This window comes from Pelecanus crispus, chromosome 8, assembly GCF_030463565.1.
Source record: "Pelecanus crispus isolate bPelCri1 chromosome 8, bPelCri1.pri, whole genome shotgun sequence".
NCBI lineage: Eukaryota > Metazoa > Chordata > Aves > Pelecaniformes > Pelecanidae > Pelecanus > Pelecanus crispus.
Genome location: NC_134650.1, coordinates 25763436 through 25779417, shown reverse-complemented (window position 1 = coordinate 25779417; position 15982 = coordinate 25763436). Strand labels below are relative to the sequence as shown.

Below are 15982 nucleotides of genomic sequence, written 5' to 3'. Positions count from 1 at the left end.
ACAGAAGCTTGGAAAGGCATGAGACCACATGTCTTGGAGGATTTTGCTTCCCTCCAATGTATTTTTAACAGCTCCCCTCTGCGAGCACCCCTATATGAACACACTGCCAGTACGGTCAATTAGACTCTGCTCTTTAATGTACTATTTCCTCCAACGTTGCAATCCCCAACCTCAAACACGATACAGTGCTACTTTACAAAAGGTATTTACACACATCCCAGCATTGCTCCCCTTGTCATCCCAAGGAGCAAGGCCTCAACTGGCGCTAAGAACCAACCAAGGGAAGTCTCTTGCAGCCTTTCTAGTGGAATGGCAGCAATGACAGAGGGCAACATAGCTACTGCAATGGTTTTGGATTGGCTTCGGTCGCATCCCTGATGAACTAAAAACATGGAGATGAGAGACAGCATTAATTTATCTCCCCAGCCAGGGCTAGAAGCGCTTCATCTGGCGGCGTTCTTGTCGGCGTTGCTTCTTCTCATTTGGTTCCTGACCAGCGGGTGAAGAGTCAGCTGTAAACCAGGGCCCCAGGATGTTCACCCAAAGGAGGTAGAGAGCACGTCCTGGAGCCTGCAAAACACATGGCACAAACTTGGTCACTCTGGGGACAGCTCGGGCAGGGGTGGTGCTACGGTCAGGAGGACTGGTCCTCCTGAGGAAGCCAGAGGAGCTGGAATATCTCTACAGGCTGGATCACGTGCATCACAGGATGCATAGAAATCAAAGGCAGTGGCAGGCATCCAAAATAAATGGCCTGATTTCATATGGTTTAGGAACTTGCATATGTATACAGCACTTAAGCTTCATATATGGAAATCCCAGCATCGGGTCTGAATTACCCAGAAAGATCCAACTGCCCAGACATTCTGCCTCTTCCTCCTTCAGAAAACACCCCCACATCTCTCTGAATTAAAAAAAGAAAAAAGAAAAAAAAAAAAAAAAAAAAAGTGATCCAGATGGTCTCCGGGGGATAGTCAAGAGTCTAGGCTGCCCTCTGCCAGGCCAGCTACAAAGGAACTTGTAAGGACTGAAATGAGGTAACTTTGTATACTCCCAAGATTGTCTTTTATACCTTTGTAGGATATACTCAAAGCAACTGTGAGACTTTTTTAACAAACTGGAGATTTTTTTTATCCTTCTGCAAAAGCAGTTTTAGCTGGAGGCACATGACAAATGTTTCAGAAGTAGAAAGAGTCTGGTGTGTTAAGGGGAAATCAAAGCCTACAGCGTTTGATCTACCAAGCAGCACAGTGTCCAACAGTTCCCAGCCTCAGTCCGTGCTGGTAGATGACTGAGAAAACCAAACAAGAAGCAGCACAGTCTGTTTGCCACAGTCACAAAAAAGACTCTACACACAAAGATGGCTTTGATCTGCCTCATGTTTCTTGTTGCCCTTTCACAGGACCAGAGAAAAAGGCTAAGGCCAGCCTAGTTTTTGCATGGTTGACCCAGACAGATCAGGACTTCCTTCCCTTGTACGGCCTCATTTTTAACAAGATTTGACAGGGAGATTAAAAAATATAACAGAAAATAGTTTTGGCCTGAAACAGGACACTAAAATGAAATGGATAAATAATGTCCTCAGTCCTGAAGACAGGGAAAGACAGAGACAATGGAGCAACAAGGAAAACCGCAGGGTCTTACCAAGAGCCAGAAGTACCAGACATAGAGCGAGAAGCAGCTCAGCACTTGGACCATGGCTGTCAGCAGGATCACATCCTTGAGGTGCCTGAGGGAAGAAAAGCGAAACATTAACCTTCCATTCCAGCCCCTGCCAAACACACCAGCTCCTCTGCCAACACAGCCCATCTGCACTGCCTCCAGGGAGCCACCCTGCCTGGCCCAACTGAAGGACTGTCCCTGCAGCTATGCTTTGCCACACAAGGTAATCTAGAAGAATCAGAGCAGTAAACAAAACCAAAACAAAATCTGATGAGTTAAAGAGCTAGGCTCCCTCTGAAAAGCAACATTAAGAAAGCCAAGGAATGCAGGGGGGTGGAAATCAGCAGCAAAACCACCACCTTCGCAGCCTGCAATGGCAGCCAGTGCCTCCTGATTTGACACGTATCACAGCATAAAGTATAGCTGCTCACAGCTGCCTGCCCTAGGGGAAGCATGGACCTTCACTGTGCCATTGCACTGGCTGACAGACACACTCACGGTCACCAAAGAGCTGGGGTGCCACAAGAACAAGCACACCATTGCCCGCACACCATCGCCTGCAAGCTGAGCTACAGCAATGGACGGCTCCCCCTCCCCTCCTGTTTATCTGACTGCAGGGTCTTCAACACCAGCCCGAGGCAGAGCTGAGAGCAGCTATGGACATGGACAAGCTGCCCACACCTCAACCACCACCCTTGGGGGGCCCTGACATGCAGCAGAGGTAAACAGGTATTGGCTTTTCAACACAAGCTATGGGGAGTACCATGACGAGTTAGAAAAACACCAGCTCCTTCACCCCCATTAAATCATCATCTGCTGGAGTAAGAAACGCTCAAGTCACATCCAGAAATGGAGTCAAGACAACAAAGGCAGAGGTAATGGTAATGCAACAGCTTGTCTCATTCTGGCAACACAGTGCAAAACAAAGTGACCAGAAACAACTGGTTTAGGCTGGGACGCCATCATCAACTCAAGACACCGCAGAATCCACCATCAACAGCTCTGTGATAAGACAGTGAGGTTCAGAAGTCTCATGCATCACCAGAGACTCCAGAGGGGTGACAGCAGAGCTCCCACCAAACCTAGCTCTCCCAGAGATCAGCAAGATGGGCCTTCCCCAACCCCAAAGCAACACACAACATCTGATTCAGGTACAGACAGCACGAGGGAAACACCATCAAATCCACAGCCTTCCAGAAGCAGCTCCAAAAGAACACTCGTTAATCAAATGTGGCACACTCAGCTGAGAGGCAGGAAAACATGTGCTGCTTTCTGAAAGGAACCACCAGCCTAGAGTTGTTCCTGGATCCCCAGAGTGGTAATTTAGAGCACTTCACCTGACAAACAGACACCATCAGTGGGAGGAGCACTGAGTGTTCGTTAGCACTTTGTGTTCACGTACTAACAGGGTTAAACTAATGAGACTCACACTCTCACAGCTGAGGGCTCTGCACAGGCTCAGGTACAAAGGCACAGGGTAAGGGTGGGAACTTCAGCTGTGCAGGTTTTGCTTTTACAGCTCCACCCCTGAGCTGCACTGTGTTTTGCACAGCCCATGCCTTGGACAAGCATCAGTTAATTTTAATGTGTCATAAAACTCACACCAAGGGTGTATTGCTCAGGCAGAAAAACCTCAGAGCCCCAGTACCAAGGGAAATACAATGTCTGCAACTAGGGCTGCAGCAGTGCTACAACTGTGCCTGACACCTTTTTCACAGCAGGTAAGGGGATCCCTGTGCTAACTCCTGTCAGTCATTTCCTCTGACAGTGCCATCACACACATGTGTGGGGCAGTTATCAGGGCACCCACTCCGCTTTGGTGCCTTACACATCTGTATTTTCCTTACTTGACTGTCCTGTGTTTCACAAAAAAGGTATCCAAAGTATTTTATGCTTCTACTCAGGAGAGCCAAAACAGTGTAAAACAAGAGAAAACCACTCAGCTGACCAGCAGGAAAAAGAAGTCACTATAGGACAAACAGGTTGCAAAACACCTAGCTCACTAATCATACTAGAAATAATTTCCTCTCCTCCCGGCCACATCATCCCTCATCTGAGTCTCTTATACCGCACATCTGAGTCGCTCTGGCTGCAGGTAGGAAATGTACTACTCCACTAACAAACACACAAGATGAGAGCTCATCCTGTGCAGAGACAGCAGGTTCTGTGCCACACAAGTCGGTCTGCCTGCTGATAACATCCCTGGGCATCTGCTGGCTGCAGAAATAAAACCGCTGTTAATTAAAATATGTAAATCAATTCACAGCACAAGAACATTTGATGCGAGGCAGAGGGCTCTGCTGGAAACAAGGCCCCACTGTTTCTTCAAAAGCCTGGCAGCAAGTGAAAGATGGAGGTAAACCTTAAACTGTAAGCCAAGGACATGGGAGGGAAGGGGCTAAGTACCCCAGGTGCCTTGCTGAGCATGCGCTAAAGATCCCCAGCAAAAGCTGGACCAGAGGCTGAGGGCAGGGAGGACAGAGAGCAAAGCGTGATGTGTCCACGACTGCCTGGCAGTTTTCTGTAACTAGTTTGACGCTTGCTGTTGGAAAACACATAAATCTAGAAGATATTTTTGCTGTTTCAGTACTGTCATCTCCTTATTTTATTCAACAGCACTTTGCAAGAATTACTGTTGTATGTTCCTTGATCAAAGAAAAGAGAGTTACAGCACCACCAAGAACGCTGGACAGGCAAACACTTGGTGCTGTCTGCAGACAGACACAGGGAATGCACAAGCACAGGGGGCAGAAAAGGCTGAGGAGGTTAAGAGGAGCTGGCTAAGACAGTAGGGAGGTTTTTTAGTGTGTAGAACAGTTCAAGACACAGCCACTTTGCAGCTGAGATGCAGTAACTGGCAGTGCGTGCCCTTTCACTCTGTCAAGCACTACCTGCAGTGCTGGTTTAAAAAGAAAATATCAATATCTACGTGTTGCAGAAGGGTGCACAGTGCCAGCACTATCTCTTCACTGAAAGATGATCGTAAGCTGCTCCAGCTGAACCGTTTGGGATCTCCTACCTGTGTGCCTCAACCCTAAGGATAGTGACCATTCCAGGCTGATGTACCCACATGGCTGCTCATGACTAGGGCACACAGGGCCAAGCATTCAGATAACGAGAACAATTTAGGTACATTATTGGAAAAAAATGGCTACAGACTTCCAGCTCCCCTCATGCCTGCACTGCTGTGCAAACTGATGCAGTAGCTGAGGCCTGGCCTTCTCCTTCGGAGGCTCTCCTGGCTCTGCGTGCACGCTCAGGCAGCAGGTCCTGCTCACCTGGACTCGTGCGGGTGTGGACACTCACTCTGCCATCCCCTGCTCCATATTCAGGTCAATTCCCCCGTCGGCAAGGCTACCATCATCTGTGAAAGATGGCTTAGCCATGGAGTTCATGGACCGGTAGCTGGTACCATAGACCACCGAGCTGAAGATGAATGCTAGCTGCAACAAGGAAACAGCTGTCAGCCGCAAAAGCCATGACCCCGGGCAGAGCAGCAGGGGCCTACAGGCCTTGCCTGTCGCAACAACTGGCAAAGAACCCAGCTTTCAGCCAGGCCAGGCCGAGGGTCCCCTCGCCGGGGCGGGAGACCGTGCCCTGCCCACAGTGGGCCGGGCGCTCACCCACGTCCAGGTGGAGGCGGCAGGGTAAAAGATCACCAGGTTCACCACGGCATAGACGGCCTGCGGAGAGAGCACACCACGGCACGGCTGTCAGCACGGCACGGCTGTCGTCAGCACGGCACGGCACGGCCCGATCCCACTCCACCCCACCCCGCCCAGGGCCCGGCCCGGCCCGGCCCCGCGCCCCGCCGGGGCCCTCCCCACCGCACTCACGGAGGCTCCCAGGATGATGCGGAGGTAGAAGCGCAGCGTCTCCCGGTTCTCCTCGAAGATCTGCTTCTTGCCCTTGGTGCCCGCCTTCCCCTTGGGCTGCGGAGCCAAGAAAGGCGATCAGCGGCCTCGCCCACCCCAGGCCCCCCAGCGCTCGCACCCCCCGGCCCCGCCACTCACCGCCATGGCCGCACCGGCTCCACGATCGGCTTCCGGCCCCCTCCGGAAGTAACGCCCAGGAAGGGGCGGGGCCGCGCCTGGTACCTCGCGGCCGGGGCCGACCTCAGGCCGGGGAGGGGAGGCCTCCCCTGTCCCCGGGGGGTTCTGCGGTTCGCAGCCCCAGGGGGCACGGAGGCCTTTCCCCTGGCCCCACTGTGCAGCCCAGGGGGTTGGGGTGCCGGTGCCTGCCGTTCCCATTTCAGCCCCGCTCCTTCTGCCCCCGTACAGTCCCTTGGCCCACTTGTGCCTGTTGCCTTCCCTTGGCTCTTAGGAGAAGGTGACCTACTGCATCCGAGCAGTGTCGGGGCCCTACACAGCCATTGAGAGCCTGACCTGAAGCCGAGCAAGCACTGTTGCTTTCAAATCCCTCAGTAACTCCACTGGCTCCTGGGAGGTGGTTCAGTGTGTGGGACAAGAGCTGGGGCTGCAGAGCCTGGCCCTGCAGAGTGGCAGCCTCACAGAGACTGCCTTCACCAGCCTTGTCTTTACTTGCAGCAGCTCCTTTATATCCAGGACACTGCTCTTCAAGCTTCAAGCCCAAGAGGCTTTGGCCCATTTGCAGGAGCTGAGCCTGTCCAACTTGGTACCAGGACCACCTGCAGTGCTCCTAAGCCTTCCTAGGCTGGAAACAGCCTTAGCTGTAGCTCCATGGCCACCTTCCTCAGAAGTGACTTGACCCCTCACCTGCTCCTCCACTAAGCTGTAGGAACAAAACCTTCCTGCTGGCCATCCTTCAGGCTTCTTCACGCTCTAAGCCGCAGCTTCCACAGTGCTGCAGCACAGTCGCAGTCTTGCCGGCTTTGGCCCCTTTTTGCGTGCAGTCCGCCTGACCCCTCCCCCAAACCTTTGGAAAGGACACGCCCCGAGGTCTCCACAAGTGTTTATTGTCCCAGTATGCGGGACGCAGAGGCTGTCGGAGCCCCAGCACCTGCAGCTGCAGTCACAGGTTACACCCAATGGAGAAGCTGTAGGCACGAGGAGGTGCAGGGCACCGGGGTGGGAGCTGTGGGGGAGGTAGCTTGTCGCGGTGCCGTAGTGCAGCAGCATGGCTGAGGTGTGCAAGTACCTGCCTGGGGCGGGGGAAGGCACCAGGACTGGCACAAGCACTGGGCAGCAAGGGCAGACCAGGGTCTCCTCCTCACACCAGGCATGGCGGCAGCAAGCCCCTGCCCAGCTGAAATGGTGCTGGAGGAGCGGGCTTGTACCCTAAACACCCCCCTTCCAGGAGTGGGAGCGCACAGGGCTCAGCAGAAAAACATTTCAGTGCGGCACAGGCCTGACTGGGCAGGCACACTGTGCTCTGGAAATACCATCTCCTCACCACACTGAGTGGAAAGGGTGTTTTATCCTTTTTCTAACCCCTTTCTTGACCAGAAAGGATCCCCTACGCTGATGGGGAGAGCCAGGCAGTGCGGATTCGTACCTTTGTAGTGCTGCCCCCCTCCAGCTGTCCCAGGGCTGCCTGTACCTTTATTCCTGCCCACATGCTTGCCCTGTCTGCCCAAAGCCTGGCTGCGGTGTCGGGGGGGCCAGCGTCACCACAGAGGGGTTTGACTGTCTGGGAAGTATTTCATCTTGCCTACCCATGGCAGGGGAGCAAAGCAGCTGGGTCACCCCCACCCCAAATGTGGGTGGCTCAGCCCCATGCTCTTGCAGGGGGGCAGGACACAGGCAGGGAAGGGTGGGCAGTTTGCCCCGGGATGGGCAAGGTGCAGGCAGTGCATGCCCAAGCCCTCAGCCAGCGCCTGGGCTCATCCCTTTAGATGGGAGATGGAGGACATAGCCTGGAAGAAGGGATTTGATTTTGCGGGGCACAGGGGAGGACGGGGCACAGGGAGGAACTCACTGCTCTGCATGGCGGAAGTCATAGCAGAAGTTTAAGTTGCTGGGGGGCTTTGGGATAGGAGGGGGAGTGTCGGGGATGCTGATGTTCTCCAGGTCCAGGAGCCGCAGCTTGAGCTCCATGGACAGCAGGACATCGAGGTCCGTCTGTGTTCGCTCGCTTGTCATGTCCTTGCCCAGGAGCACGTTCAGCCCATCCGTCCAGAGGCAGAACTGGGGAAACAGAGCATGGGCATCTCTGGCACCAGCCCTGGGCAGCCAGAGAGCCCACCTCTCCCCGCCCTGCGGCTCCCACCCCAGGGAAGCCCAGGAGGGTAGGCTGGGACATACATACACACACACGACTCCCTTCACTGCCTGCTGTCCCCTGGCAAGGACATCTGGCCACAGTGTGCCTCCCCAGCGGGCCCTTGGAGCTCACCTCGTACCGCGTCGGGGCAATGAAGTTCAGGCAGTATTCCTCCACGTCGTACACGATGGAGAAGGCCAGCTCCAGAACATCCTGTGGTGACAGCACAGGGGGGAACCGGCTTCTCAGCTGGACTCTTTCCAGCCCCAGTGGGGTTCAGAGAAGGAGCTGCCTCCCAGCCACCACCTCTGCGCCCCAGAAGACCCAAGAGGTCTCCAGTCTCAAGCCATGTCAAAAACCTGCCACTGTCCATGAAACCACCCAACCTGCCACCATCTACCCACCACCAAAACCCATCAGCAGCTGGGGAGGGGAGTGCACCAGGCCCCCTGCGCAAGGCGGGGTGGGACGTGCTGACCTTGTTCTGTTTCCCAGAGCTCTTCTCCTTTGTGTGAGGACACTCCTTCCCCACAAGCAGCATCTTCATGTCCGCCACAGGAACTGGGACAAGTGGAGGAACTGTGAGCACCCGCTCTGCTCTCCTCTCCCCCAGGTCCACCGTGCTCAGAGCCCAGCAGAACCTGAGCGTGGGGGCTCACAGCCATCCTCAATGTGGGGGGGGGGTGGGGGGGTGGTGGTGTTCAAGCCACTCTGCAGCTCCCTTTGGAGGGCCAGCTCACCCCAGCCTGAACTCCCACAGCTCCCAGTCCCACGGTACCAGTGGGCACTGGGCCAGGCACGCAGCAGCCAGGCAGAGGGGCAATTCCCTGTTTAAGGCATCCCCAGCATATCACAGATGGAGTGGGCAGAGGCCTCCCCTCCCTCCTTCCCACCGTCTCTGTCTCCCCATCACCTACTTTTCTCTGGCAGGCTCTCGATGGGGGGAGAGAGCACCCCCTCCTCCACATCCCCATAGTGCAGCACCTTGTGGTTGGGTGACAGGCGGCAGTACCAGATCTTGTCTGCAGAAGAAGGGCCATTGGGAAATGCTCAGCCTCCCTCTGCTGAGGTCCCCTTCCCTGGGTGGACGGAGCTGCCCCCTCATGAGCACACACCATTTGGTCCCACCCTGTGGGTTAGCCCACAGCCAGCCATCTAGGGAGCTGGGCATGCTACTCCCCACAGATTAATTGTGACTTCCCCAGTGGCAGGGGACATGGGCACAAGCCTCTGATCCCCTCCCAGGACACCCACCCAGGAGCAGAGGGCTGGCACTCACCCTGCCTGCGGCGGCTGCTGATCTTGCGGAAGAGGGTGCCCTCGCAGAGGTGCAGCAGGCGCTGCTGTCGGATCAGCTCCAGGAGCTCCGGCTTCAGCCTCTCACGTAACTCCCTGGGGAAAGAGCCAGCAGAAGAGGAGCACGGCCACTTCAGCAGGCACTCACTGACCTCCCCCAGCCCCATGACATCTCCCCCACGGCCCCCCATCGCAGCTCTGGCTCCCTGCCCACAGCCCACTCACAGCACGGGCACAGCCAGCGTCTCCTCCTGGTGCAGCCGCTCTGTCTGCCGCAGCTTCAGGATCTCACTGTAGTTCAGTGCGTTCACTCTGGTCTTGAATAGTTCCAGGGAGGTGGGCTTGAGGGACAGGGTCCTGGTGATCTGCTCCCGCACCACCTGCAGCACCTGCAGGGCCCAGGACATCACCCCCAGTCTGGTGATGCTCACTAGAGCCCCTGAATTTGTGGACGGCCCGTGGTCCCAGCTTCTGTGCAGAGCTCCAGCATCCCCTCACACCTTGTCAAAGTCCTCCTGGGTAGCGCGCATCTCCTTCCAGGTCTTGTTCACCAGCTGGATGCAGATGCAGAAGAGCTCTTCAAAGAAATGATCCTGCCCGAAGAACATAGGGTAAAAGGCCTGAGCTGTCTCCGAGCCTGTGGTGAGAAGGACAGATGATGCCAGACTCCCCAGTTTTTCCAGGGGATTTCAGTGTCCAGGAGAACCTGGACATTTCCCAGCCCTACCTCCCCTTCCCCTGCTGTCAGCTATGCCAGAGCCTGGTGGCCCCACATACGCAGCCCCCTGCCCTGGCAGCTTGTCCCCACTCCTGCCAGCTGGCAGACAGCAGGGCAGAGAGAAGGACAAGCTGGGGCACACACATACATGGCTCTCCAACGTGCAGGATCTCGCAGAGGATCAAGGTGAGCTGGATGCTGCTTCGAGCAAAGGGGCATTCATGTTTGTCTTCCCGGCTGCTGTTCTCGAGGACAAACTGGAGGAGAGGGTCATTGCCTTGCATTACATGGGCCACGGACTCAGAGGGTGAGCTGTCCCCCCCAGTTGAGCCATCCCTAACAGAAGTAATTCGCTCTCCCAGAAAACAGCCCTAGCCTCCTCCTTCCTCTGCAGCAGTGCGGGAGCTGATAACAGGCACAGCAGGTCAGAGCGTGGCTGATGATCTGCAGCCACTGGCTGGTTTTGCCCAAATTGCCCTGTTTTGCTCAGATGTGAACAAGGCCTGGAAGCCAAGCTGTGGGCAAAACACTAAAAATTATGGGGACCCTTCAGTGCCACCGGCCTCAAATGGCTGCTCCTACCCACAGGGAGGACTCAGCTCCATCTGAAACAGGGCAACAGTAGGACACTTGCCCAAAAGGGACATCCTCGCCTGAGTTTGGCCAAGGACAGGTCACAGGGAAAGGAAAAGAAGGTGGAGAATCACCAGCACCTCTCCACCAAGGAGTTCTCTGGGAGAGAGCACGCACCCTGCTGTAGGCGTTGGGGGTGTGCCTGGAGAAATAGACCATGTTGTCGAGGGCAAGGAGTCCTGGTGGGGCACGGCGGAGGTCCTCTGCTGGGTTGCTGTTGTTCTAGGAGGACACAAAAGGATGTAATTTAGCCACTGCTGCTTTCTTCTCCGAGCAGCAGCATCCTCCTGATGCAGCCATGGGGTTTGCCTTTTGAGTCCCGGCAGCTCCACAGCACTTGCTATGTAGTGGTGCCAAGGGACAAGAAGGGAAGTACTGCCTGGCAGCCCATCAGGATCAACAGGGACACCAGGCTTAGGGAAGCCATCAGAAGGTGCCGCCAAGGCCAGGTGGTGGAGCCAGCATGGGGCTGGGGAGGGGATGCAGGGGGGATGCACCATGAAGCCCAGCTTGCGGAACTCTTTGGCACACAGGGATCGCCGGCGCTCGGTGCTGACGTTGCTGGCAGGCGCCTCACTCTCCGACTCAAAGGCAGTTTGGCGCAAAGACTGGAGGAGCTCCCGCTGTTCCTGGAGGGAGAGCAGAGAGAAGGGGATGCCAGTGAACTCTACGCAAGCAGGTTCTCCCAGGACAAACTGACGATGAAATCAAATGTGCTGGGTTCACTCAAAGGCACCCGCCTCTACTTCCACAGGTGGAAAAGAGCAGGGCCAGACTCGCAGGAAGAGTGCTCCCAGACCTGTGAGTAGGGATCCATGGAGGTCCTCATGCGGCGCTCACACAGGTTGAGGCTGACAGACTGCAGCACGTACAGGTAATGGGCCATCTCATCCCCCAGTGGCTCAGAGCTGTGGATGATGTTCTACAGGAGACCGTGAGTGAGAAGGTTCCCCCAGGCTGCTGCTCCTGGTTCCTCCAAGCCCAGGCCAAAACAGCCAAAGCCCAACAGGTCCTTCCTGCTGCTCGAGGGGGCGTTAGGAAGCGCGCAGCTCCCCCTGGGGTTGGGTGAGAGCTGGGTGTGCTAAAGCGCAGGCAGCTGGAGGTGCAAACCTGGGCACATGGGTGCCAGCATGGCAGCACTCACAGGAGTCATCAAGGAAGGGGTGTGTGGCACGCAGGGAACCCAGCCAGGCACAGTCACCGAAGGCAGGGGCTGAGGGGACAGGGGCTGGGGAGGAAGGCCAGAGGATGAAGCACAGAGCAGACCCTTGCATGACCCCACCTCCTCACCTTGTGGATAAACTGCCTGATATTCTTCTCCCTCAAGTAGTCCATCATGTCCTAGGAAGGGAAGAGGCTGTGAGACGTTCCCCAACTCAGCACACCACCATTTCCCCCCAAAAAGTTGGTTTTCCCTCTGGAGACCTGCTTTCCTGCTATGCCTGGCTTTGAGCCACAGGTAGGGTGAGAACAAAGGAACCAACAGTCTCAGGAATGACACTGGTGAGCAGGAGACCTGCCCCCAGCTTCCACTGCCCTGGCAGCCAGGACTAGTCCACCCCAATGGGGCTCAAACAGATCCTGCCCCACCAGGCTGCCAGGACAGGTTGTGTCAGTCAAGGAGAAGAGGCAGAGTGAGGACACTGACTTGAAACATCTTCAGGCTCCTCTCACTGCCCTGCCATCCCAGAGAACACAAACACTACAGCAGAGGACCCAGCTGCCCAAGACCCCATCACAGGGGGGCCCAGCCATGGTGGCCCAGATGTGCCAGGTGCTGGTTCTAGGCCATCACAGTCACTGTGCCACCACTAGCCGTGATACTTCTCCTGTCATTTGAGATCTTGCATCCCCCCAAAACTACTCCAAGGGGTGTGAGACAGCAGAGGCCTCTCGGCAGAGCACCTCTGACAGGGGCACTGTGGTGTTTGGATCTGCAATGCCCACCACCCTGCCATCGCCCTGTGATGAGAGCAGCCCCTTACCCGCCGTTCAGCATCTGTCGCAGCCAGCAGCAGCGCAATGAGCAGGGCCATCGCCTTCAGCTGTAGCTGGGCATTTGTCCTGCAGAAGGAGGATGATGAGGATGGGGAGAGTCACCAGCTCCGAGGATGGTCTTGCCCTCCCCCAAGGTAGAGTCCTCTCCCTCCTTCACTGCTGGACCCCACTGCATGGAGCTGGGGGATCCAGAGAGGCCAGAGCCATGAGTGAGCAACTGCTGACAGCGGGACTGGGGGTGAGATGGTCCATAGGTGGATCAGATATTGCTCTGTGCACACCTGTGGGTGCAGCATTTTGGAGCTGCAGGAAAACCCAGGGTGAGCAGCAGACTCCTGTCTGACAGGAGCCCTGGGCACAAGTCTCTCCATTTTCTAGAAAGAAAAACCTCCAAACTGAAGAGATGCAGAGGTATGAGGCAGATGTGGGAATGAAGGACCTGCCTTAGCTGAGCGGTTTAACAAACTCTGTTCAGTACAGCACCAGTACTCCAAGTTGCAGGGAATATACTACTGCTCCTAAATACACTGGGGAAACGGAAGGAAGAGCCAATGCCACAAAAATGGCAGGTCAGCTCAAGAACTAAAATATCTGAATAAAACAAGCCATGAATGAACGAATCTGACCTGGAAATGAGATCATTTCCAGGACAGTCCATCCCTCCCCCAGCAGCGAGGGCAGGACTGGCTGCCCACCCACAGAAATCCCCTCCACTGCCTTATCCCCACCAGCTTTGGGATGGTGGTGAACGGTGCTCTGGCCTCTCCACTTACACCTGCAGGTGGGTGAGAAGACGATCCAACGTCACTTCTTTTTTGACTAGGTCAAAGAGGAGGCGACTGGTGGGTACCATGTTCTCCAAGATAGACAAAGAGAGCTGCTGGACAGATGCATCCACCATGTTCATGTTGACATAGCTCACTATCTACGAGACACAAAACCATCCATCGATGGCAGGCTGAACCTGAGTGATGAGGGCAACAAGGAACCAATCCCAAGGGCACAGGCTCTGGAACCTGCAGAAGGCACTTACCTTCTTGATGAAGGCTGCACTAAGAGTCTCCCAGGAAACAAAATCATGCTCCATTAGCTCCATGAAGGCCTTCAGGGTGTGAGCTAGCATCTCCCCTGTACTGGAGGAACAGATGAGCAAAGGCAGTGAGGTGTGTCCAGATACCCCACCATCACCACCATAAGGCAGGATTACAGTTGCACATTGGTGGGTAAGTTAGAAATAACTAGAGAAGCAGGGAGTAGCAAGCAGAAGAAGAATGGAAAGAGAGACTGTTGGGTAAGAAATCGTACTCTCGCTTAGTCATCCCAGGAAGTCGAGGCAGGCGAAGTTCAACAGTTTCTGGAAAGCCGTGTAACCGTGGTACAAAGATCACTGCAGACAAGCCTTTGGGGAAGCCAAATTACCCCAAATCCCTCCCCCTACTTCCAAAAAGCATGCACTGCACTGCCTGGTTTTGGGCTCCACATCCTCTGTGAGACAGGAGCTCAGAGGAGATGCACCATCACATCCTGAAAGAGTCAGGCAGGCACTAGTTTGGTAACCAGGGTTTTGTTGAGCTGCCTGCAGACCTCTCGCAGCTAAAACCTCATGGCAGAGGGATTATTCGGGGTGGCAGGAATGAGCAGCAGCAGAGGCTACAATCATCACAGGAGGTTTCTTGGCAGCAAATGACCCAGCCAGCAAAGGGATGGGAGGTTAAAGTCTGGGCACATTCACAAGGAGTCAGGACCACAGACCCCTGGGGACCTTCCACCAGCTGCCAGCATGCGGGGACACAGCCATGTACCTGCAGGTAAGGAGCCTGCAGAGCCAAGCACCCTGCTGCCAGCGCTGCCCTTCGTGCCGCAGCACAGGGATCAACAAGCCAGGAACATGAACCGAGTCCACTCTAACACCTGGCTTGGAGCTCATACCGCATGAGCAAGGAAGAAGAAAAGTTAAGAACTGCAAGTAAAGTCCTCTCATGATACTCACGCATTCCCTTCTTCCACAATATAGAAGATTTGTTTCAAGCCATTCCTGTTGATGAACTCCTGAGCAAAAGTAACGTCTTGGGAGAGGCTTGCAAGCTTCTTCAGCGAGTCAGTCTTCACATCCGAGTTGTTGCTCTGGATCCCGCTGTACAACCTCTCTGCTTCTTGGTCCTACCAGGAAGGAAAGAATCAAGCCAAAGGGGCTCATCGAAAGGCAGCAAGAAGCTTGGAGAAGGCTGGAAGAGCTTAAGCACAAGTTTTGGAAGGAAGTTCAGGCTAGAGCAGCCCCAGTGAGGAGCTGGACCAAGAGACAGAGCCACCAGAGCAGAGACCAGAAGGAACTGAGGAAGGAGATCAAGCTGGCACGACGCTAAGAACGCTTGATGAGTTGGCCCACGCGTCCAAAGCATCTCAAGATGATTTAGTTTCTCTTCAAACTCCCCCAAGCTCTGCCAAGGGAGAATGAAGGTTGAGACAGGTCTGATGGGTCTGAGGCACCCAGAGGAGCCGCCATGAGCCAGAAGTCACCGAGCGAGGCGGCAGCAGCAGAGGGCTTGGAGCACCGCATCGCCCCATTGCAGGGGCACATCCCACCAGAGCAGGTGGTGGAGAAGGAGATGGGGGGGACAGAGAGATGTACCGGGGAGGTGGTCAGCCGTAAAATGCTCCCGTTCTTAATCTCCCCGCGGTTCTGTAAGGAGAAAGGAACCGGTGAGCTGGTGAGCACTGTGCCGGTGGGGCAGGGGAGAGGTTGGGGGACGTCTCACCGACTCGGTAATGTAGGTCTGCCGCCCGTCTGCGTACTGCAGGGCGTAGCGCTCGGCGTTGGGCAGGCTCCACCTGCGGCGACAGGCGGCCGGTCACAGCGCCGTATGGCTAGTGCCGGTCGCCACCGGGCCAGCAGCGGCCCGGTCGTGGGCTGCCACGACCCGGTGTTGGGCGGCGGGTGCAGTACTCACGCGTCGCAGACGTCCTTGAGCACCGAGGCGAGGGGCTTGGTCTGCAAGTGAGAGTGCGGCCATGAGCTGGGGTCAGGGGTCCGCGAGAGGGGGGGGGGGCTTGGGAAGTGCCGGGCAGTACCTGCTGCAGCTCGATGAGCTGCGGGATGGCTCCCACCATCTGGATAGCAATCTTCACCACGTCCTTGGGCGGCGGCATGGCTCCCGCGGCGGCACCGTCACCGCTCGGCACGGCTCCCCGCCCCGCCGCCCCGCAGTTCCGGGTCGCCCCGCCACCGCCCCAGAGGCCCTGCTGCCGCCGCCGCCCTCGATGGCGCTGCCGGACCCAGCCCCGAGCAGGCCCGGGCCGGCCCCCTCACCTGAGCTGACGCGGGTTCGGCGGGACCCACCTCCGCGCGGAGGACGGGGCCTCCCACCGGCAAAGGGACCGGCCCCGCCGGTGGATGAGGGGGACGGCCAGCACCCCACTTTTGGGGGGAACCCCGTCCCTCCGGGCTCGGCCGAGGGGAGGCGCAGGCCGGGGCAGGGTGGGAAACTCTTGAAA

The 15982-nt window shown here is 56.2% G+C and overlaps 2 protein-coding genes across 3 annotated transcripts; both read right to left on the bottom strand.

The window, feature by feature from the left end:
- Positions 1 to 114: 114 nt before the first annotated feature.
- Positions 115 to 5704, bottom strand: TMEM208 (transmembrane protein 208). 2 transcript variants are annotated; one of them, XM_075715490.1, is made up of 6 exons: positions 5676 to 5704; positions 5499 to 5594; positions 5286 to 5345; positions 4969 to 5105; positions 1645 to 1729; positions 115 to 570 (listed from the first exon to the last, which is right to left on the bottom strand). In XM_075715490.1, exons 1-6 carry the CDS (start codon positions 5679 to 5681, stop codon positions 433 to 435), a joined length of 522 nt encoding a protein of 173 aa, XP_075571605.1. In that variant the 5' UTR covers positions 5682 to 5704; the 3' UTR covers positions 115 to 432. The 2 variants fall into 2 exon arrangements, with proteins under 2 accessions (XP_075571605.1, XP_075571606.1); XM_075715491.1 differs by lacking the exons at positions 5499 to 5594; positions 5676 to 5704 and having other exon boundaries at positions 5290 to 5316.
- A 1848-nt stretch (positions 5705 to 7552) lies between these two features.
- On the bottom strand, positions 7553 to 15637 carry ELMO3 (engulfment and cell motility 3). Its single transcript, XM_075715088.1, has 20 exons — positions 15560 to 15637; positions 15439 to 15479; positions 15247 to 15319; positions 15120 to 15170; positions 14481 to 14650; positions 13524 to 13623; positions 13264 to 13415; positions 12478 to 12556; positions 11783 to 11833; positions 11292 to 11414; positions 10990 to 11121; positions 10610 to 10714; positions 10008 to 10116; positions 9642 to 9778; positions 9367 to 9530; positions 9125 to 9237; positions 8763 to 8867; positions 8324 to 8406; positions 7978 to 8058; positions 7553 to 7769 (listed from the first exon to the last, which is right to left on the bottom strand). The coding sequence occupies exons 1-20, from the start codon at positions 15635 to 15637 to the stop codon at positions 7557 to 7559; spliced, it is 2160 nt and encodes a 719-aa protein (XP_075571203.1). The 3' UTR covers positions 7553 to 7556.
- Between the last annotated feature and the right edge of the window lie 345 nt (positions 15638 to 15982).

Coding starts and splice junctions, on each gene's coding strand:
- TMEM208 (XM_075715490.1), bottom strand. Junction 1,730..4,968: donor ATGGAGCAGGGGATGGCAGA/GTGAGTGTCCAC, acceptor TTCTTCCCTCAG/GCACCTCAAGGATGTGATCC. Junction 571..1,644: donor TCTGGTACTTCTGGCTCTTG/GTAAGACCCTGC, acceptor TGTGTTTTGCAG/GCTCCAGGACGTGCTCTCTA.
- ELMO3 (XM_075715088.1), bottom strand. CDS start 15,637: ATGCCGCCGCCCAAGGACGTGGTGAAGATTGCTATCCAGATGGTGGGA. Junction 14,651..15,119: donor TACGGCTGACCACCTCCCCG/GTACATCTCTCT, acceptor CCTTCCTGGTAG/GACCAAGAAGCAGAGAGGTT. Junction 9,238..9,366: donor ACGCTGGCTGTGCCCGTGCT/GTGAGTGGGCTG, acceptor CTCTTTCCCCAG/GGAGTTACGTGAGAGGCTGA.